General features: G+C 41.5%; 2 protein-coding genes across 7 annotated transcripts in view; both read left to right on the forward strand.

Annotated features, from left to right (window-relative positions):
* The first annotated feature begins 4,745 nt into the window (after positions 1-4,745).
* Positions 4,746-9,542, forward strand: dhh (desert hedgehog signaling molecule). Its single transcript, XM_006785637.3, has 3 exons — positions 4,746-5,787; positions 7,875-8,136; positions 8,298-9,542. Exons 1-3 carry the CDS (start codon positions 5,479-5,481, stop codon positions 9,101-9,103), a joined length of 1,377 nt encoding a protein of 458 aa, XP_006785700.2. The 5' UTR covers positions 4,746-5,478; the 3' UTR covers positions 9,104-9,542.
* Positions 9,543-13,037: 3,495 nt separating this feature from the next.
* Positions 13,038-21,297, forward strand: part of kmt2d (lysine (K)-specific methyltransferase 2D) — a 31,742-nt gene continuing 23,482 nt past the window's right edge. For 2 of the 6 annotated variants that reach the window (XM_087834289.1, XM_087834290.1), the window contains exons 1-16: positions 14,725-14,741; positions 15,877-15,959; positions 16,140-16,248; positions 16,336-16,538; positions 17,104-17,213; positions 17,300-17,462; positions 17,896-18,067; positions 18,185-18,299; positions 18,518-18,696; positions 18,796-19,073; positions 19,209-19,328; positions 19,472-20,259; positions 20,374-20,496; positions 20,629-20,742; positions 20,854-20,958; positions 21,043-21,224. In XM_087834289.1, coding sequence (XP_087690415.1) covers positions 15,911-15,959; positions 16,140-16,248; positions 16,336-16,538; positions 17,104-17,213; positions 17,300-17,462; positions 17,896-18,067; positions 18,185-18,299; positions 18,518-18,696; positions 18,796-19,073; positions 19,209-19,328; positions 19,472-20,259; positions 20,374-20,496; positions 20,629-20,742; positions 20,854-20,958; positions 21,043-21,224 — 2,810 coding nt within the window. In that variant the 5' untranslated portion in view covers positions 14,725-14,741; positions 15,877-15,910. Of the gene's footprint in view, positions 13,055-13,102; positions 13,583-13,805; positions 13,825-14,724; positions 14,742-15,208; positions 15,329-15,876; positions 15,960-16,139; positions 16,249-16,335; positions 16,539-17,103; positions 17,214-17,299; positions 17,463-17,895; positions 18,068-18,184; positions 18,300-18,517; positions 18,697-18,795; positions 19,074-19,208; positions 19,329-19,471; positions 20,260-20,373; positions 20,497-20,628; positions 20,743-20,853; positions 20,959-21,042; positions 21,225-21,297 lie in introns of those variants that run through there. The other 4 variants (XM_087834294.1, XM_087834291.1, XM_087834293.1 and 1 more) reach the window with 4 other exon arrangements.

The raw sequence follows: 21,297 nt of genomic DNA on the forward strand, positions 1-21,297 counted from the left end.
TTGTTTTGTCTTTGAACACACATCAAGGTTATTATTTATTCATTTCTTTGATGCAGTTACATCTTCTAACATGTGGCCTGTAGTGGGTGTGTTACTGGTTAGAGACATCTGTCCTCCGTGTCCCTCCACCCTTTAGTGCACTACTTTAATCAGCAGCCGAAGAAAGCTGTATTTGGGCCTGTCTGTCAGCGGCGTCCACCCGCGACGCCACTGCAGCCGTTGCCCATGCTTTCCCCACTTTGATGCAAATGCCAGATAACCTTCCAAATCAGGAGAAGCGGCGTTCACTTACGATCACTCCTTCACATCCCCACCACCCACCTCCTTTGTTTCATTCCTTTTCCCTCGCCTATTGTTCATTTCCTATTTTTCTTTCTTTTTTATCTAAAGTCTGTTCAAGAAAAGCCCAGCTGATTAATTTCTCCCTGTTGATTTTTTTTTTTCTTGCATCTCTTGTTTTGCTTCTTTGGATGTTTTAATTAAGATTATTTTGTTTAGGTTTTGTTTTTGAACTTCATTTCCTTTGCTAACAGGAAATGAACTCAGATGTCGCCGTAACATTACTCGGACATCTGCAGGCCGGTGACACTATAGGCAGTTAAAAGGTGCATACGAAAGAACTGTTGGTGTGATTTCAGAAACAGGGTGAAAATTTAGATTTTGTTAAATGTGATTTTATATTTGAACAAACCCAGACTGATGCATTTAATGATGGGGCTAAAAGTTGGTGATTTTGAATTTACACCCATTATTCTCTATTTTCTTTGGATGTGACTAGAAAATTGCACTTCGGACTTCTGATTATTGATGCTAAACATGTTTTTAAAATTTATTTATGAGGGTTTTTACCCTCTGTGCTCCTGAAAGTCCTTCTTGACAACAACCAGTTCTGCACCTTGGAGAAATGGTGCAGTTTGTGCTTGAATCTTTTCTTTTCTTTAGCCTTAAGAGCTTACCAGCTACAGCCCAACTGGATTGAATGATTTGTCTTACTGGAGCACTGTGTGCGCACATTTGCATCGTAAAACAACCCTAACTATCACTGTCAGCCTTGGAAGTGGTTGGTGTAACACTAAGATATCACAATTCCCCTGTAGCAGAAAGTAAAGCTTGATAGCGACGCAATCAAAGTGTCTCAGCGGTCCTTTCGGTAACACGCTATAGTAATGCATGTCGGGACTGCCAGGGAAAAGGCGGGAAACAGCCAGCTTGTTATGGGATGAGATAGGCTATCTTTATTGTCAAAACATAAGAATGAAGTGGGGGGAAAAAGACACAGAGTAGCTTTCCTGACAGTCGGTCATTTGAAGTTTGTGCCAAAGTGCATTAAGGGTTGTTATTCCCTCTTTTCTACACTTGCAAATACAGAATCAGTCCGGAAAAGGCGAGACTTGCTCGCTAATCAGCTGATAATGGGCCACACTGTCCACTCGCTATAGCTGCCCGCCATCCTGTGTGCACACTCACGGCACACTTGCTTCACACAGTCGACTGCCACAGGCCTTTTGTTTCATCGGGTGAAGGATGCAGTGTTTGTGTGAGTGGTTCAAAAACCTTATCATCACAATTTACACTGAGAAATCCAAGTGAACAGTATTTAATGCACACAGTAGTGTGGGGAAGTCTTGAGACACCCCTCAATTCTTTATATTTTGTGGGAAATGGGAAAATAGGTGCAGGGATTTATTGAAACATGTGCAAAACAAATGCAAATACAAATCTAATGGACATGAAGTCTACGATGCAACTACTTTTATTTTTCGACACAGTCCAAACTCAAGCTTTTTTATTATTTCTTGAAGTATTCTTCAGAAATAGTTGTTTAATTTGGCATACCTCCGATTTTTCTCCCTATTTCCCTTCCTTAACACCCTCACAGCCACCGTCCACTGAGACAGCTTCTGATGAGGGTTCAGTGAACGGTGGATTATCTCTCAGGTCCTGTGTTAGGCCTTGCTGGATTTTCTTTTTCCTGTTTTTTTGTGGCTTTCAGATGCTGTTCATCTGCTTCATCTACTTTAGGCTTCCCACTACTTCCAGTTTCCAAATTTATTTATTTTTTTTAGGAAACTGCACACCATACAGAGATATACAGCGATACGTTTTTGGTTAATAGCTCTTTGTGAATCACCTTGATGGTGAAAATACTATTCTGTGTCTGTCAAACTGTTATCATTGGCATTTTTGTAAATTCAGATAAAGAAATGGGAACAGATTACGTGTTTCTGTGACACGCTTCTGGTAACAACGTGCTGAAAGACTAACGGCTCTGTGCTAAGTTGTTAGCTGAATAAACACAATTCTGTTTCATCCCTTGTGTTAAGTGCTTTTTTATGTTTGCTTAAACCAATATTAAGAGGATTAACAAACAAACAAACAAAGAAAACAGAACCATTCCTCTGGTTAGGTAAGAGGACTGGACTGAAATCGAGACAAGAAAATCTGGTTCCTTGGGAGGAAGATATCTAGAGATGAGGGGTGACTCAAGTCTGCCGCACACTACTGCACAATGTCAATGAATTTTGGGGATGGAATTAGCAGAAGGTATAGCATCATGTTTGACCTTTGACCTGCTTGTCAGCAGCCAGGAAGTTCCACCCTTCGCAGTCTATTGTCCACTTTCGTGCAGCATCGCCTCGACTTCACTGGTACTCCGTTTATTTTTATTTTGTATTTTTTATGACCTGCATCCCTGCTTAATCTTAGCCATAACATGCTAAGGTAGACGTCTCACATCCCTATATGTGGCACACCTGAATTAAACGTGAAAACATGACACAAACTGATGCATTAAATACAAAACCAGAGTTACAATACAGTGTGTGCAGCTGCACTAGAATGCACCACCCTGCGCTTCCTGCACTGATAACACAGTGACAGACAGTGGTGGGCAGTGAAAACGGGGGTGTGAGAGTGGGGGGAGACGGTTAGGTGTCAGTTCCTTGACTTTCCTTGCCCTCACCCCCCTCGGAAACTCTTCTAATGGCCTCCATCTGAGGAAGTGGATCCTGCAGAATGTCTAATCAGCTCTATGAGACAAGACTAACACTTGAAAAGTCAAAGCTGGATTGTTTAAAAAATGCTACTTCTGTTTTACTGAATCCTAATTTCAAACCCTCGCTGCATTCTGAGATATCGGCTATTCGTCGAGTGTGACCCAAATTCACAGCGCACCTGTAAGTGCAAAGGCACTCAGCTCAGGTGCAAGCACAGCCGTCTGTTTGGAAGAAACAAAGCAGGGTAGCCTAACCCAAGCAGGAAAGATCTCGTTTTCTGTGCTGTGGCTTTGCAGGAAACTGAACCATTCACCCAGTCATGTACTCCCATCCTGAAATGGGGGAGTAAAATGCTAAGAGCCAGAAGGAGGCAGGGGGAGGCTGGAGGATGGGGGGCACCAAAATAAAAACTAATAATAATGACCTTTTTTTTTCTCTTCCATCTCCAGCCCACAGATGTTTGCTTCCTTCCTTTCCCTTTCATGTCAGATGGAAATCTTTTTTTCTTGTATAGCTTTGAAGAGAAACACTGATGTGAGTAATTGTAGATATGAAAGTGTTTGTTACTTTTTTTGATTGAGTTATTCCCTGCATTTGTTACAAAGGCCGATATCTCTCATCTGTGTTGCCTAAGCCAGACTTGAACCTTTCTCCGTGTTTATCATAAGGACAGGAACATGCAGCTTCGCCTTACTACCCCTCCCTACAACATCCTGGGATCATCTAGAAACTTCCCCCAGCGAGAGTGCATTTCCATGGTCAGTGTGGAGCTCAGTGACCTGAGCAAAATGAAATGTTTAGGGTACAATAAGTCACTTTATAAATAAGTCTTTTTTTTCTTCTTCTTCTTTTTTAAAAATTATTATCTTCAGTTACAACAAACATAAAGACATATACTATTTGAAACATCCAGTAAGGACAGGCCTCCGCTGCTCTGTTTCCCTGAAACAGCCACAGTGCAGAAACAGGCCTGATGTATTAGGTCCAGGAAGCCAGAGATAGGACAGTGACATGCACTTTGACCTTTAATCTGCCATTAATTTAAGCTTCCCTCTGCGATTACAGATGTCCCACCCTTGAGATACGGTGATTACTTTCTTTTCTGCTCCCACTTTGGGCATTATCAGACACATTTTTATAATTCTCGCCGCTATTGTTCTAGGGTGGATAAAAATAATAAATTGATGATAGGGCCAGCGGGTGTTTCCACCAAAGAGGTCTTGGGTGCGCTTAGTTCAGGAGGGTCAGGCTAGTTCCCCAAACACAGGAAGGCAGCACTGTAAGTCATAGTCTGTGGGTGTCAAGGCTGGACACTTGTGCTCCATCTTTAGGTCCTCACCTTCAACTCTTGTCTATTTATAACAGAAGCATGAGTGTGCAGTGGGAGGGATGAGCAAACAGAGGCAAGGACGTGTTAGCTCAAAGCAACTCAACTGACAAGAAACTTTGGAAATTTAAGCTACTGTAAAAGCTCCATATGAATCCTAAATTTTGTGTTTTTAAAGCGTATTTATAATGAACAATTTGTCTCAACCAAAACAAACAAACAAACAAACAAAATACTGAAATAGATTTGTGTATTATCTTTGTTGCAACTTTTCAGTTTTTTATGCCTAAACTTTACAGTATTTTGATAAGGGGATGGGGTTCACGGTGTTAACATAAGTGGCCAAATGATGTGTTCTTTATATGGATGGATGGATGGAGGCGTGTGCTGTCGCGGTGGGAGCGCGCAGAGGAAGGGAGGGCAATCTTGTCCGGACTCTAATAAGAACCAATGGCTGGCGCAAGGTGGCCAGGAGCGCTGAAACGCGACAAAAGACAGTGGACGAAGGAGAGGAGGAAGAAAAAAAAAGTGTCGGTAGAGGCATTACTGGATGGACAGCAGGGATGAGAGATTCATTGGAGCGTCCAGAAAAATCCCAGAGTCAGGCGGCTATCGGGCTTTAGGTGTGCGTCACTTTGTGCGTCCAGTCCAGGAGACGGTGTGGGGGAGAGACAGAGAGAGAGAGAGGGAGAGAGAGAAGCGGTAAGTGAGCAGAAATCCACCAAAACACCTGCGTCAAGACAGGATATCTGAAGATGACTCTCAGATCACAGGAGACGCACTGAACTCTTCAAAGAGCCTTTGTATTTCCACATTTTCAGTGACCTAACGCGTGCCAGACTTCAGCCAATCAGATCGCGCCGTCACCAAAACAGTGAAGCACTTGCTTGGTATTTTAAAACTTTTTTCTTTTTTTAAATTAAGGCGAAACACCGGGATATGAAGTAACCTACGTGCCCCGGAACTTTATCAGTCTCTGGGCTAAAAAAATAAATAAATAAAAATAAATAAATATCACCTCTAATGATCAATGATTTGGAATGGACCAAGATCTGACTCTCATTCACTTGCTGTCACACACCTGGAGCTATCACACCTGGGCTATCGCCGCACACATTGCGAGCCACTGACTTCTGGGAGACCCGACCCTCCTCAATGAAGCAGTTGTGGTGGGCCCACCTGGCACAGCTCACCCTGGTTGCTGTGTGGACTTTTATATGGCTGGTCCAGGGATGCGGACCGGGCCCGCGGTACGGCACCCGTCCGAGGCCCAGAAAGCTCACAGCCATGCGCCTCAAGCAGTTTTTCCCCAACTTATCCGAGAACAACCTGGGGGCCAGTGGGAGAGCAGAGGGCAAGATCGCACGCAATTCTGAGCGTTTCAACGAACTTGTGTCCAATTACAACCCCGACATTGTCTTCAAGGACGAAGAGAACACAGGCGCTGACCGCTTCACGACTAAGGTGAGACTGGTGTCGAGCTGGGTTAGAATAGATTTGTTTTATATGAGTGTGACACAGTGATAACAGTGTTTCCATTGCTTCCCATGATCGCTTGTGACTGTTGTGTAGTAAGTCCAATAAATGCGCAAAGATGCAGCACCAGATTGACTCAGTGAGGTGATGCTCAGACTGACTTCCCTTTTCAAGATAGTTTCGTTGTTGGATGGTTGATCAGCTACATTTCCCTAAATGGACAAACTGCTGTTTGCACCTTCAAAACCAATCATATAATCCCAGTCATTATCTACCTGCACTTGCCAGTCTGTTAATAGATAAAAATGCTCAGCGCGGCCTGTGTAAGCTTTAACCAAACCCTACCTCACTGTTTTTTTAAAGATAAGAAGATAAGGATGTAATTCAACACTACCCTTAAGTGGCTGAGTTTCTCTACAGGAACATTTCCTTTTAATCTTTAACCAAAGTCTTTGTTATTTGAAATAAAACACTTCCCATGACAGGTTCTCAGTGTGCCCAGCAGAAGAAAAATCCAGGCAGGGCACTTAAATTCCTGATTGATTACTAAGGATAGGTAGCCAAATTTACAGTGTCTTGAGAAGGCAGTCATCGTCTTCACAGATTTAAGATCTGGGCCGCATTAAAGAACTTCCAAACTACCCATTTGGAATGGCACACTTCTGAATGTGAACACAAGCTCCATTCACACCCAGTCCACGGTTTTGGATACTTGTCTTGTGTGATTGTTTAGGATATTAATCTGTGTCCCTTCTCCTCCCGTAGTGATTGTATGTGAGGGAAATCTGTGGTTGTATACGTGTGCCCTCCTGATACCAGTTTGAATGTGTGTGTATGTGTGCATGTGCCCCCTTTTTTTGCCCAGATGTGAAAGACGTTCTTTGTGCGTCATTTGGAGACTCGGAGGGGTCGCCTATACAAAATTCCCTCCTACTGAAGTAATGGCACCGACGGAAAAGCGACTATTGTAGTTGTGACAATGAAATGCCTCTCTTCAATGGCATTGCGAGATAAATGTACCCAGTTTGTTTTCTGTCCCTCTCTCTTTTTCTCACTCTTGCTGTCACATTCCCAAGTCCGTGCCCATACATTCTTCCCCTCTGCCCTCTCTTTTTAGTCCCAACCTCAGGCCTTTGCTACGCCGCTTTCTTCTTTCCCAACTTTAGCTCCCATGGTTTTCTGTCACTTCCTCCTTCGCCGTTGAGCCGTTGTGTATTCGAAATGAGCTTTACTGCCATAATTATAGGTTTTAAAACCTGCCACAGCACAAGTCACAAGCCGGCGCCGTTCAGTAGCTGCATGAGCGTATCACCTCGGATGCTGACGTCATTATTTTTCAGCCTGCTATTTTGCGACAATGCTGACACAGTCTGTAACATTATGGCCCACGGGGGTGTTAGGAGTCACTGTGCACATATTTGATCACATGTCTCAGGGGTGAAACTGAGAAACTCAAGTCTGGAACAATCTGGAAAGGCAGAGAATGGCCTTGATTATTCTGTCACCCTGTTGAAAAGGCCAAGGAATGTGCCAAACTGGCTACAGTAGGGTTTGTTCTTGTACTCTGATTGTTTGAGCAAGGTTGAAATGGCCTTTAGCAGAGTAGAGGAGGAACTGTGTGATGATGCCAACTGACAAACAATCAGAACCTGGGAGCTGGAGACAGAGCTGAAATACGGGAATCGCTTTCTGCTGAGGCGCACTGAAATCAGTCTACGCACTTAGGTGTAAAAACCACATTTTTCTTTTTCTGCGTATTGTTAGAGAGTGGGAATATTCACAAGTGTCTGTCTCTTGAACATCTCGCTTGCTGATGAGACTGAGTGACTTGGAAAATTAGGAACTCTTTAGATTCTACAGTTTCTACTTCTGAAAACAAACAAATCATCATCTGTTAGTTTGGGCTTCAGAGGAAAAATCACTGAGTCAAGTCAAGGTTTTTCTTCTGTGTTGCAATTTTTTGTTGTAGGTAGGCTGAGATGGGTGCTCATGCTGATAAATTTGTGAATATATGTACAAGTTTACTGAAGTGCTCCAAAATAAATATCTGCCCTCTTTCTTATTCTGCCCCGTAGCGATGTAAGGAGTGCTTGAACAGGCTGGCTATTGCAGTGATGAACCAGTGGCCAGGGATACGCTTGCGTGTGACAGAGGCCTGGGATGAAGATGGTAACCATCCTCCTGGCTCTCTGCACTACGAAGGCCGGGCTGTGGATATAACAACGTCTGATAGAAGTCCTGAAAAGTACGGTCTCCTGGCCCAGCTGGCTGTGGAAGCAGGCTTCGACTGGGTCCACTATGAGTCCAAACATCGTGTCCACTGCTCAGTAAAAGCTGGTAAGTTTAAGAAGGTAGCTGCCATTAAAAGCCATGCTTGTATCGTTAAATTACTTTACTTCAGTGTGAAATGTATCAGGATATTTAAGTTTATATAAAAAAACAAAGGGAACACAATTTGTGTTTACTCATCTTGGCTTTGTCTGCTGATCCTTCTGCAGATCATTCTCTTGCTGTGGAAAAAGGGGGCTGTTTCCCAGGCTGGGCCCGGGTAACTGTGGCTGGAGGGATGCAGAAGAGCCTGTCGTCACTCACTCCTGGGGACAGAGTCATGGCCCTATCTGGGACAGGCCAAGTCGTGTATAGCCAAGTCCTCTTGTTTCTCCATCGGGATCAACAAAGCTGGTCTGCTTTTCTGTCTCTGGAGACAGAACATGGACATAGATTGGCCCTCACTCCGAATCACTTGGTCTTTTTAGACCCGCACTGCAGACAAGAAAACAGTGAGTACCAGCCTCAGTTTGCAAGCAGGGTCAGACAAGGAGACTGTGTTCTCATACATAAAGCAGAGCAGCAAGTGCATGCATCCCAAATCATCTCAGTTTCACTAACGGAAAGCGTGGGAGTGTACGCACCCTTGACAGACGCTGGAACTTTGTTTGTTGATGGCGTGCTGGCATCCAGCTATGCGCTGGTGGAGGACCACAGGCTCGCGCACTGGGCTTTCGGACCCCTGCGACTTCTCTTCTCATTCAAGCAGCTACTTTGGGGAGAAACAGCAGAAGAGCAGCAGGATACTGACATTCAAAAAAGTTGTACTAAGACTCCAATGCATGTTAGCACTTTGCCTGCAAAGGACAAAGCAGGTGTGTATGTGAACAAAGAAGTCAACGTGAGTGATGCCCTGAGGATAGAAAGTAGAGAGAAGCACTCCTTGCAGACGGAGACATCAGAGGTGCACTGGTATGCTAGACTACTCTACAGTTTTGGGTGCATTGTTTTAGACTCCGAGTCATTTCATCCTTAAGAACCAAAATCTATGCATAAGTGCCATAGCCTACTGCTACGTTTATACAATATGTTAACACTTCCCATTTATTCCTTAAAGGATTGAAAAACACTGGAAATGCTTGCTGGCTTTTCCCCCTATTTTTGTAAAATAATCTGCCATAATGTTATTCATGCTAACAAATGTTTAAGAAACTGAACATAATGAGACTTTGAGCAAGTTAATATAAAAATGGTAATACCAAAGACTATCATATTTTTGTTTTGGTTTTTTTGTATGTATTTTATGTCAGTTATATATGTTAAAAAAATAAAAATGAAATATATATTCTAATGAGACAAGAATGAAATCCCTGGAGAATAGAATCTTTATTTTTGTACTTTCTGAATCATAATATATATATAAATTTTCCATTTTATTATAATATCTACTACATGTGCTGTATGCCCTTGCTTGTTTTCATGTCATAAATCAAATTAAAATTGTACTTTTATGAAACAGCAGGCTACCTTTCTTTTCAGCTGTGGTGTAGATTGGTTTTGCATGTTAGGTTAATTGATATTTTTACTTACTAAACAAAAATTAGTTGCTCAGTGTGGAGGGGGGAGGGATATGACAAGGAAATGATAGATTCCAGCACTTACAGTCAAGTTAATGTATGTTGTGTAACCCTGTGTGGAAACCCGGGTTAATGAAAAGCCCAGAGTACTTAATATTCACACAGTCTGCAAACACTCTGACTTTATCTCCGTCACAGATCTCTGCTTTTTTGGAAGCCCACTTTAGGGTTTTGTCTTTGTTTTTTATCATCAGGTTTTGTTTGTTTTTTAATCGTATTGGCATTGCATTATTTTGCGCCACTCTTATCTGCTAACTGTTGCACATTACAATGCCACTTTCTATTCTGTTACATCCCGCTTGCGCATCCCACCCAAAAAATCTAGTCTGGGCTATAAAGTACAATGTGACTTCCTACAAAGACAATAAACATTACTACTAAACATCTAATTTTTTTTTACTGGTTTCAAGTAAACAAATGTGTTAAAGGTTCATAATAAAGTGTAGGGTTCTGTTCAGCACTAGTCTGAGGTTATACACCCCCCTTGTGGAGGAACTGATATCACCCCACTGAGTTGTATTTGGTACCATCTAAATTAATAAATAGCAAACACTCCTGATCCTCTCTTTAATTTAGCGGGCCTCAATTTGATTCAGAACATTTATGATAGAGTATTATGAGTTAAAATGTTCATCGTAACCTATCAAATAGGAGGACTTTATGCTGTTTTTCCAAGACAAGGAGAGAGCTCCATACCAGAGTAACAGGAATCTGAAATCAAAACCAGCTCAATATTAATAAGTCAAACCACAAAACAGGTGAAACTCTATGCGGTAAAAGTAACTCGAGCTGTTTATTTTAACCGTCATCATTACTGTTATATCAGAATATATTCTTGTCTTCCAGTTCTGTTGTAAACATCTGTGAAGGTATTCCAGGGGATTATCCTTGAGATACAGGAGGCAGATGGGGGAGAGCATCCGCTTCACCTACCGTCCAATAGGAGAGTCCTGGTGCCCTAATACCACCCTCCCTATGCATCTATCAGCCAATCAGCAACTATCTTCCAGCCAGTCTCAGCCGACCCAAAATCTAATCCAATCTTACTAAAGCTGAATGGGGAGTTAACTAATCCTGTCAGGGGGACCAGTAATAACCTATTTTCAAAATGGAAACATGCACTCTCCACAGTCGTGCACTGAAAGAGTCAAACAGAAGTTGAATAAATATTACCATTTGTAACAGAAACAAGTGTCAGTGAGGACTTTCCATGGCTACAAAATCTAGCAAAGGACATTTTTGCCAACATTCCTTTAAAATGATCAAATAGATTTAAGTATTTTTATTTTCGTCAATGCAAATAGCTCGTGTCAACCATGGTAAAAATGGCTTTATTATAGCATACCACGATAATCAGGTGTGTTAAGATGACTCCTGAAAAACAATAATAAATTGTAATGTTTTTACAAAGAAACAACCCCCCCCCCCCCCCCCCTAACTCTTATTGGAGTAAAAGGTCACACTCAGAAGACTTATTTCTATGTGTTCACTCATCTTAAAATAATTTCAGCGGCCTAATCTAAACCCCGAGGTGTATATATGCCTCTCCACATATGAAATTAATGCATAAATGTACCAGTGCAGGGTCAGCTGTGGATCCACCCCCTGCAGCAGGTGCATAATGCAATATGTATGATTGTCTTTATTTGTAGGTAAGGACCATTAAGAACTCAGATCACTCACATTAATTTCACAATTGTGATATTCAGCCGGACTTATTTTATTCCTTTAAAAAAAAAAAAAAAAAAAGTTACTTTCAGCTGCTTCCTTATTCACAATGGGTCACCACAGCACACATGTGTGATGTGGTAGTTTTTACTCCAAATGCCCTGCAGGAATTTTTGTCCACGGCTACTTAAAAATGTAGAGGTACAAGCAAGGTTCCTACTGTACCTGTAACAGTCGGGCGTTCTGCTCTAAGGCAGAATAAGAGTTAAACAGTAGATGATTAAACCTATGACCTTCTAGTAATCGGACCCACTGCTACCCAACCTAATTTCCTGTAGGTTCGCTGGATCATCTCAATGACTCTCGACCTTTACTTTGTGTTTATACAGCCTCAGGCCCCTGGTGTTTCAGCATGGGCTCAAGAAGGTGTGACACAAATAGGTCAATGTCTTGATTTAATTAGAGCTACACATATATAATCTTTACAGTTAAAAAATCCCCCAGAATGACAACTTTTTCACAACTTTATAAATAAAAGCTTCCTGTAAACAACTCTTTATTGTCATGCAAAGTTTATTAGATTGTCTTGTAACTTGCTGTCAGTGTCACAGCAGTTCTCAGGACAGCTTTCTTGAACCTATATTGTCCTGTGTTATCTATACCACTGTAGTTTTCTCACAGTGATAAGGCAAAAATAAAGAAAGAAAACCTCTTTGCCCACTAACAGGAACTGGGGTTTGGTCACCTTCCCTGACATTACCACTGCACTTTAACCTTATCTGCAAATCAAATTTGAAGTTGCATTACAATGATAAATATTTTAATGGAAAGGTCATACACTCAATGTGAATGATCAGATAAGAGATTTAAAATGTTTGCTTAAAGGCTGGGCATTTTAACACAAACGATTATTGTTATTCGTCCTGTTTTGTTTGTTTGTTTGTTTTTACTTCTTCTTTGGATTCATTCTTCCTTGAAAGACATTTATCTTGCAGGCATATTGCAAAACAAAACAATGGTGTAACAAATTGCACGATTACACGATTTCAAAACGCGCAACATTACATGACCCGCTAAAAATGTATTTATTTATTTTTTAGATAATCGATTACGACCCATCGGCAATAGTCATCAGAAAAACAGAGGCGGAAAAAATTGATCACAAAAAATTAAACATAATGAACAGATTTGTTAAATCAATTACAAAAATTAATTTGCACCACGACAAATTTAACATAATTGAACCCACACAGATCGCGGCCCATCATTTAAACAAGCAAACCATTCATCAGCAGACATGTGCACAGCAGCTGTATTTCTTACAATCATAACAGTCTAATGAAAAATGGCCTCCCTAGATCCGAAAATCAAAATGACCTAATATCTAATATCCACCATATTTCACTGGTCAGCGCTCACCAGATTGAAATCTTATGTGGTAAAAACTATTAGCCTCGCACACGGTTTACTCGAGGTTTAAAAAGTGTAGTAGAAACTAGTATCAAATATAATTTCTGCCCCTTGGTTTGCATGAATTATTATTTTTGACGTAGTTGTTATTAGCTGTCACGGCTAGCAGCAGTTAGCCACTTGGCAGAACAGCCGTTTGAGGACGCGAAGTGAAGAAGAGATGCTAGTGACCCACACAAGGGTACCCATGCAAAGTTGACTCGCAAATTTAGGTAGATGAAAAGTCTGCGGTCGACTGACACCAGACGCCAAAAAATATACTTTTGGTGACTTGTCAACAAAGTTCAGCGCTGTCATTTTCGCATACATTGTTGTGGTGCAAACTTGCAATAGCTTATCACGACCTCGCGAACGAGATTCCAGAGCAGAGCAAAAGCTAGCTGATGTTAGCCATTCCAGCTAAAACCCTGAAGCAAGGAAAAGTAGTTAGTTTCGATTCGCTGTATGAAGCCGGGGAATCTTTACTAGACTTGTGTCTGTGGCTAACAGTTCCCCGGTAGCGTACGACCACACTCGACACAAAAGCTCAAGTTGCCTGTTAGCTAATGGCATTATCCATCTAGCTAGCAGCATCGCTCAGCCTGCCTTCCGCCGACGTGCACTTCCCCCCACTCTGACTCCAGCCGGCTAGCCGTAGCGTTAGTCCGGTACATAAAATGAAGCGACCATCAGCATTTTGGGACGCTGCGTGGCTCTGTGGATTTTGCTGATACATGAGGAGACGATATTGTTTTTGTGAGGTGAGCTGCTTTGATTATGGCTCCTTTAAACCTGTTACCTAAAGACACGCCAACCCTGACCTTAGACCGGGTGTTAGCTCTACAGTCGGTAGTGTTTAGCTGTTAGCTTCGAGTGGATGGGGGCTGTGTAATTGCTGGAAAACTAGCAATGTTACCTGGGAGCTAACTTTAGGTTGATATATGTTGCACATCGACTGTTTCCGCGCCATTATACGCAGTGTAGCAGGTTAACATTTTTAAAGGTATGTCCATGTTTGTGGGATTTTGTGTATTTTATATAGTTTTTTCTCTTTCCAAGACTTTGCAGCTACGTCACTGTTGGTAGTTTTTAGCTTTTCCGTTTCAGCCTGCCGCCAGTGACATGGACATGGCAATTTTCTGGACAGAACCAACCCTTTGAAGTCGATGTTTACATTGAGAAATAGTGCTTAGCGCTGCAGTTGTTCAATTGTAAAATATCAGTAGCTTTTCTGTTATTATTTACAGTGACTGCAACAAATCGTTGTCGCTATTTTTAAAGAGTATAAACTAAAAGCAAACACCTCTACCTTTAAAGTTAATTTGTAACGTTAACACTTTTAACGTCAACTTCGCTAGCCAGGATGTTAAGACGTTAAAGCACTCGTCGTGTTATTACTTTTGCTTTACGTGTTAGTAACTGTATTATTGAGATAAAACATATATGTTATCCACATGAACTGAGATATGAGTCGAGTTAGATTTGGAAGATCTAGTTTGTTGTCAAGAAGAAAGCGCGTTTCTGGTTCCATCGAGTGTGTTTAATACGGACATGCAACGTTAACGTTTCATTTCGTGCAGTAGCTCAGTTGCTTTCTCCAGCTAGCAACGTCTGTGCAATCTGCTAATGATGCGCACCACCAGGCAATATGATAGTACTTTTAATCGCGTTGAGTTGAAATTGTTTGGGAGTTTTTTGTTTTGTGTTCCCACTAATGGGAAAGAGGTGCAAAACAACCCCGGGTAATTTTGACAAGGATTGAAATACTTTTGATACTTTGTGCTGTATTAAATGCGTTAAATTCGGCTTGTAATAACTGATGCTTCTGTGCATGAACCACCAGAAAAGCCCAATCGTCCTCGGGCTGGGATCCGCTTCCACCTGCCCCAGTGAAAATGAAAAGAAATCATTACCAAATGGGTATGACAGCGTTAACCCGCAGGAAGGCTTTTTCCTCAAGTATGATGGCACAATTTAGATTTTGTAACTCCTGAAAAAACGCTCTTCTGTGTTTGATTTGTACTTTGAAGCCATCGTCACGTTATTTGCCAGCATCGCACTGATGTCGATTGTGCGGGTGTCTATTTCGGTTTTGCGATCATACTTATAAATCCTAGCGAAGCTGTAATATAGCAAAAACATATGGGCTACTACGCGAATTGAAGTTGTCCGACCTCGTTTAAAATGCCTGTTAAGAGCTTTAAACGTTACACGCATGTGAATGGGTCCTTTGATTAGCTATGTGGGTAAAATATGGTGAGGCCCTCGTTGTTTGTTTTACAGTATTTTTGTTAATGGCGTGAACCTCGCAGCGGAACTATGATGCTAGCGACGAGGTTCTGCACGAAAGGAGCCCCGCTGCAACAGGAAGCTCCACACACGGAAGTTGTATGTTCTTTGTGTATCCCGATTTATGGTTGTTTTATTTAGCAAAACACCATTTTAGTTTTAACATTTCGCGCTTTTCCACCAAAACTGCTTGACCGATTTGGATTATGAATTGCTGGGTAAATAACTTGAGTTGTTAAAACGTTGTCGGATTGATCGTGCTCTTATAACCTTAACGCTGTTTTTACGAGTTTGCGAAAAAAGCTCGATTGTACAGGGATAAATACAAGGAAATTATCTTAAAAAAAGAGGGGGAGAGGGGGGGAAAGAAACAGCAGGCAGTATTTATTAGTTGTGTTGTTGGCTTTTATGTAAAAGTGGGTTTGGATGCGTAGAGTGTGCATTTTGTGGTTAAGATGGCTTTTTATGTTTAATATGTTGGATTATGAACATTGGAGTTTTCTGTCTCAGCAAGTGAGAAACTGGAGATCACTTAACTGTTCAGTTTTATATAGGAGAAAATAAGGAAAATCTTTCGGGTTTTTTGTGTTTCATTTTTCATTTTCTTTTCTCTACATTATGTGATGATGATGACATTAGCATTTTAAAATAGTATGCTCAGTTTTTTTTAAAATTTATTTTTTATTTACAGTATTGTGGAATTACCATAATAATTACTATGACAATGATTTGCAAACTGGTGCTAGTTTACATTTTTAAATTGCAGATCTCTGTCAGGGAGGTCAAAATCAGTACGGGGGATGGACGAGCAGAAATCAAACTGCGAAGAGAATGACTCTGAACCAACAGGTAATGTTTTCTTTGCTTTCTGGACTCTCTTCTGCACCTTTATGAAGATAATGGTGTGCTTTTTTCCTTTAAGCTGTGGCTACCATTGTGAATAACGGAGCTATTTGTGTGTTTCATGCAATTATTCTTAAGATTTATTTAAAAAAAAATTTGCCTTAAACATTTTTTCCTTTTGTCTAGCTGATGACAATGCCACTGCAAAGCAGCTTGTCTCTTCTGACGGGGAGTCTAAGGCCATTCCTGCTGTGGAGTTGTCGAGTGCTAATGCAGCCTCTTCTAGCACATCTGTGTAAGCCCTTTATTATATAATAAAACCTGCTGTGCTTCTTGCTTTATCCAAAGAAGGTGCTTTCAACAATTTCTCACCTGTGTACAGAGAGAGCGTTCGAGCCTGTGCGCTTTGTAACTGTGTGGAGCGGAGTCTGCATGGACAGCGGGAACTGAGGCACTTTGGACCATTTTCTGAGCGGCCAACCCTCAAGCCATCAGCTTCCCCACTGCCACAGCCTGGAAATGATGACCTGTCTTCCATTGGATTTCCTGATTCGCCTTGTCTGACAGCACTCCTTGATGACTCAGGTTAAAGTCTAAACAAATATAAATAAAACGGAGTTAGAACTTAGCAGGAACTTAGCTCGCTAGTTTCCACCTAAACACGATATAGCATGTTCTGACTGAGAGATTTCTGAAAAAATTAAAACGTACAGCACTGCTATCACTTCCGACATAAATGAAGATAGAAAACTAAACAGCAGTTACTTTTGTAGGGTTACTGAAGTTGGACTAGCTGGTATATAACGATGTCCTATGTGATCGCTAGCAAAACAGCTACGTTAGCATAACATTAGCACAGTGAAATTATGGCGGTAGAGTGGTATAGTCAAAATCTCTAGTGTTGGCCAAATTTATATTGTTTATACCACCCACCCCTAAAAATAAATAAATATATATATATATATATATATATATATATATATATATATATATATATATATATTTTTTTTTTTTTTTTTTTTTTTAAATACTATATTTAATTTGTGTTAGAATTATTTGAAACATGTTAGGTTCTATCTACTAGAGCACATTGATGTAGAACAGAGGTTTGGTTAGATATTTTACTAATGTTGGGCTTTATTATAAACAGGGGGATGTTGGGTTCACCACTGGTGTGCAGTGTGGTCAGAGGGAGTAAAGCAGACAGAGGATGAAGAGTTGGAGAATGTGGATAAAGCTGTTATCTCAGGGACACAGCGGGTAAGTGTAGTTCGATTAACCTGGATTAGATGTACTCGATGAAAATATAGAGACAAACCAAACTTGATACCCTTGGCTTGCTCCAGATTTGCGAATACTGCAAAAGGCTGGGTGCAACCATTCGATGCCATGCTGAGGGCTGTTTGCGGTTCTACCACTTTCCCTGCTCAGCAGCCAGTGGATCCTTCCAGTCTATGAAACAGCTGGTCCTCCTCTGTCCAGAGCACATAGATAAGGCAGAGGAGTTGGGTAAGCGAAACAGAAGCCTTTGTCAGAATTGTGATGACTTTCTTATACAGTGTCAGACTAGGACTTTACACACATATGATGTCCTGCTGCCAGTCAAACAGCAAAAAAGTAGAAAAGCAGCATATTGTTTGGCTTGGATATCTGTTATGCTCCATGTATATCTGGCTCATCATCTGTGGACTAGCAGTTTAACAAGACTTAAAGACGTCTTTATTGTTTAAAATGTCAGCTATCTGTGTAACTTAATTTCTCATTTGTCTACTTTTAACTTGTCTTTCTTAAAAACGGAAAACTTACTAAAATTTAAACAAAACATGAGAGTTAAGTGCTAGCTTCATACCTTGTTGAGTCTCATGATAATTTAAGGTGAACTGAGAATATTTTTATGAAACTTATTCATATGGGGTTTTTTTTGTTTGTTTGTTTTATGCAGCTGGTGAAGAGTCTTGGTGTGCAGTATGTGACTCAGCAGGCGAGCTCACTGATTTGCTCTTCTGCACGGGTTGTGGTCTCCACTACCATGCAGCCTGTCTGGAGATTGGAGCCACACCTATCCAGAGGGCAGGATGGCAGTGTCCAGAGTGTAAAGTGTGCCAGACTTGCAGGTGAGTCTAACAGTCTAGCATCGTTCCTTTTTTCTCAGATGTGTGTCCTGTTTTACTTTGTTTTTATTTTAACTGATTATTTTATTTGAATTTCGACTTATTATTACTTTTTCTTAGACAACCAGGGGAAGACTCCAAAATGTTGGTATGTGATGCTTGTGATAAGGGATACCACACCTTCTGTCTCCAGCCAGCCATGGATTCTCTTCCCTCTGACCAATGGAAATGCAGAGTAAATCCTTTTTCTTTTTCTTTTTTTAACCCTCTATCCAAAAACATTTCCGTATATTGAAACTGGACATTCACTTATTTAATAAAACATAATCTTACCTTATTTTATCCAAATTGTTTCTGTTTAAAAAGACATTGGTAAAAGTTTTTTTCGTTGTTTTGTTTTTTCCCTGTCTGCTTTTTTTGGGTAATTTTGCTCTATAATCTTTATTCTATTAGAGGTGTCGTGTATGTATGGTGTGCGGAGTCCGTGGACTAGTGCTGCCAGGCTCAGCCCAGTGGTTTGATAACTACGCCGTGTGTGAGGGATGCCAGCATCACCGCAGTTCTATATGTTGTGTGTGCAGCAAAGCTGCCAACCCGTCTGTTGCTTTGCAGTGTTGCAGCATGTGCCACAGGTTAGTTTAAAATATAACACAGCTTGCCATGATGTGTGACCATGTCAGTGTTACGATCATTAAAAATAAAATAAAAATCTTAATCATCTTTTGTCTCAGATGGCTTCACAGTGAGTGTAGTTCAGCGGGGGAACCCCCAAAAGCTGAGATCATTTGCCTGCTTTGTAAGGAGGGTCAGCGGCAGCCAGTAGCTGAACCATACACAGCAGACACTCAGACCACAACGTCCCTTAAGGAAACTGAAGGAGACATTAAATTGGTGGAAATGCCGGTCCAAATGGATACAGACTCATCAGAAGTGACACCAGGACAGAAACACACATTAGAAATGGGACAGGCTAAAGATGAGGCTGATAAAGAGACACCTATGGACTTTGGTAAGTCATTACTGTACACTACATTGGATCAAACTTAAAAGAAATGCCTGTCATTTGCATATGGCTGTTAGAGCATTTTGTGTGTGTGTGTGTGTCAGCAATGTTTTTATTTAGTTTAATTATTTTTCATCTTAGGGATGGAGTTTGCAGCTGTTCAGGCAACAAACACTGTGGAGAGAACAATGAAGGGAGAGCCACCCTTACCAACAGAAGCTTTTGGTTCTGAGGGACCAGCTCCTCTGCTCGAGTCTACAGGTAAACTGTTGCACGATAGATGTACTATATATGAAAATAAACACCAAGTAGAACTTGATTTTTTTCCGCCAATGTGCTTTGTATCTAATAATGGATGTAAAAATGACAGTGGTGATAATCACACATTCCTTCATTTCAAATAGGCTGTGCAACAACAGAGCAGAGGGGCTCTTGTCCTCCCGCTGCTGAAGACGGAGCCAAAGAGGCACAGAGTCAAGTGGCAGCTTCCCAGGATCCCACAGCAGAGACACAGTCTAACAACAGCTGTGAAGTAGAACCAACACCAGTGTCACAGCAAGGCCCTGAAAGCATGGAGGTGGATGAGGAGAAGCAAGATGCTCCTCCCTCAGTTAAACAAGAACTATCACAAGAGTTATTGAAGAGTGCATCTGGTGACATCTGTATAGGACGGTTCTGTAACGATCCCCAGAAGTTACCAGCTTCCACGGTCTCTGTGATTAAAACGGAGCCTTTGGATGAAAAGCAGGAACGAAGTCCATGCCATGACTTCCAGTTGCTTTCTAATCGTTCTTTATCAATAGACACACAAGAGTCCCTCTCTGCAGCTGACATAGAGGGGAGGTTATTACCTCACTCTGAGGAGGAGGAGGAAGAGGAGGATGAGGATGATGACCAAATGAAAGGACACAGCGAGGACATCAAGAGAAAACTACAAGAGGTTAAGCCGGAGTTGTTGCTGGATGAAATGTCAAATATGAGCCATGGTGATGAGAGCAGCAGTGGCTTTCTAGGCTCTCCAGGAGAACCCGACCCTCAGCTTTCCATGGAGCTTGGCCTTGTACCTTCCAGCCGCTCGCACGCTGACATCTTGCTCACTGAGACCGATGACTCTCTTCCCTTTGAACCTCTCAGAAGTGACAGAGAAAAGGCCAAACGCAGAGGGTCCCCAGGCCGCTCAAGGGTCAAACAGGTGAGGTCACCATGTACTAGTTGATATATGTGGCACTAATTTAAGTCTTTGTTTTTAATGTGTCATTGTTATAACGTGACTTGACATTGAAAAGGCTGTTTCTGTGAATTGCAGGGACGAAGCAGTAGTTTCCCTGGAAAGCGTAGACCTCGAGGTGGTGGTGGTGGCGGTGGAGGGAGAGGGCGTGGTGGTAGGTCACGCCTTAAAGCTATGGCCTCCTGCATCGACGCCTTTTTGGTGAGCTGCACTTTTTGAGCATGTGTTGTTGTTGTTGTTGTTGTTTTTAATGTTATTTAACTTTTTAAATATTTTAGTAATTTGTAGTTCTCATAATTTGCTTAAAATAAAATATTTACTACACTGTTACAGCTAAGCATGACCTCAGACACTGGACTGAGTAAGGAGGAAGATGAAGAAGAAGATGACACCATGCAGAACACAGTTGTTCTTTTTTCAAACACCGATAAATTTGTTCTGCTACAGGTAAAGCTGCTTTGACGTTTTCACTTACCCTGTGTGGATTTGCTGTGTTGACATTTCTGTATGACTGCAAATTGACTTATTGTTCTTAATTTTTCTCTCTTGTATTTTTAGGACATGTGTGTCGTCTGTGGCAGTTTTGGAAAGGGTGTAGAGGGGCAGTTGCTGGCTTGCGCTCAGTGTGCCCAGTGCTACCATCCTTATTGTGTTAACAGCAAAGTAAGAACAATGCTAAACTTATGATGGATTATGTTCTCATTGTTTTGTTTTGAAAATCCAGATTAAATTCGATGTCTTCTGCAGATCACCAAGACGATGCTTCGTAAGGGCTGGCGTTGTTTGGAATGTATTGTGTGCGAAGTGTGCGGAAAGGCTTCAGACCCGTCTCGTCTGCTGCTGTGTGACGACTGTGATGTCAGCTATCACACCTACTGCTTGGACCCTCCCCTGCACACTGTACCCAAGGGTGGTTGGAAGTGCAAATGGTAAAAAGAGAGAGAAAAAAACAAGAAACTTAAGTGCACAAAGCTTTGTTCATCATGTAGCTTTGAATTGGGT

Source organism: Neolamprologus brichardi, chromosome 20 (genome assembly GCF_056152115.1).
Source record: "Neolamprologus brichardi isolate AB-2024 chromosome 20, ASM5615211v1, whole genome shotgun sequence".
Classification (NCBI taxonomy): Eukaryota; Metazoa; Chordata; class Actinopteri; order Cichliformes; family Cichlidae; genus Neolamprologus; species Neolamprologus brichardi.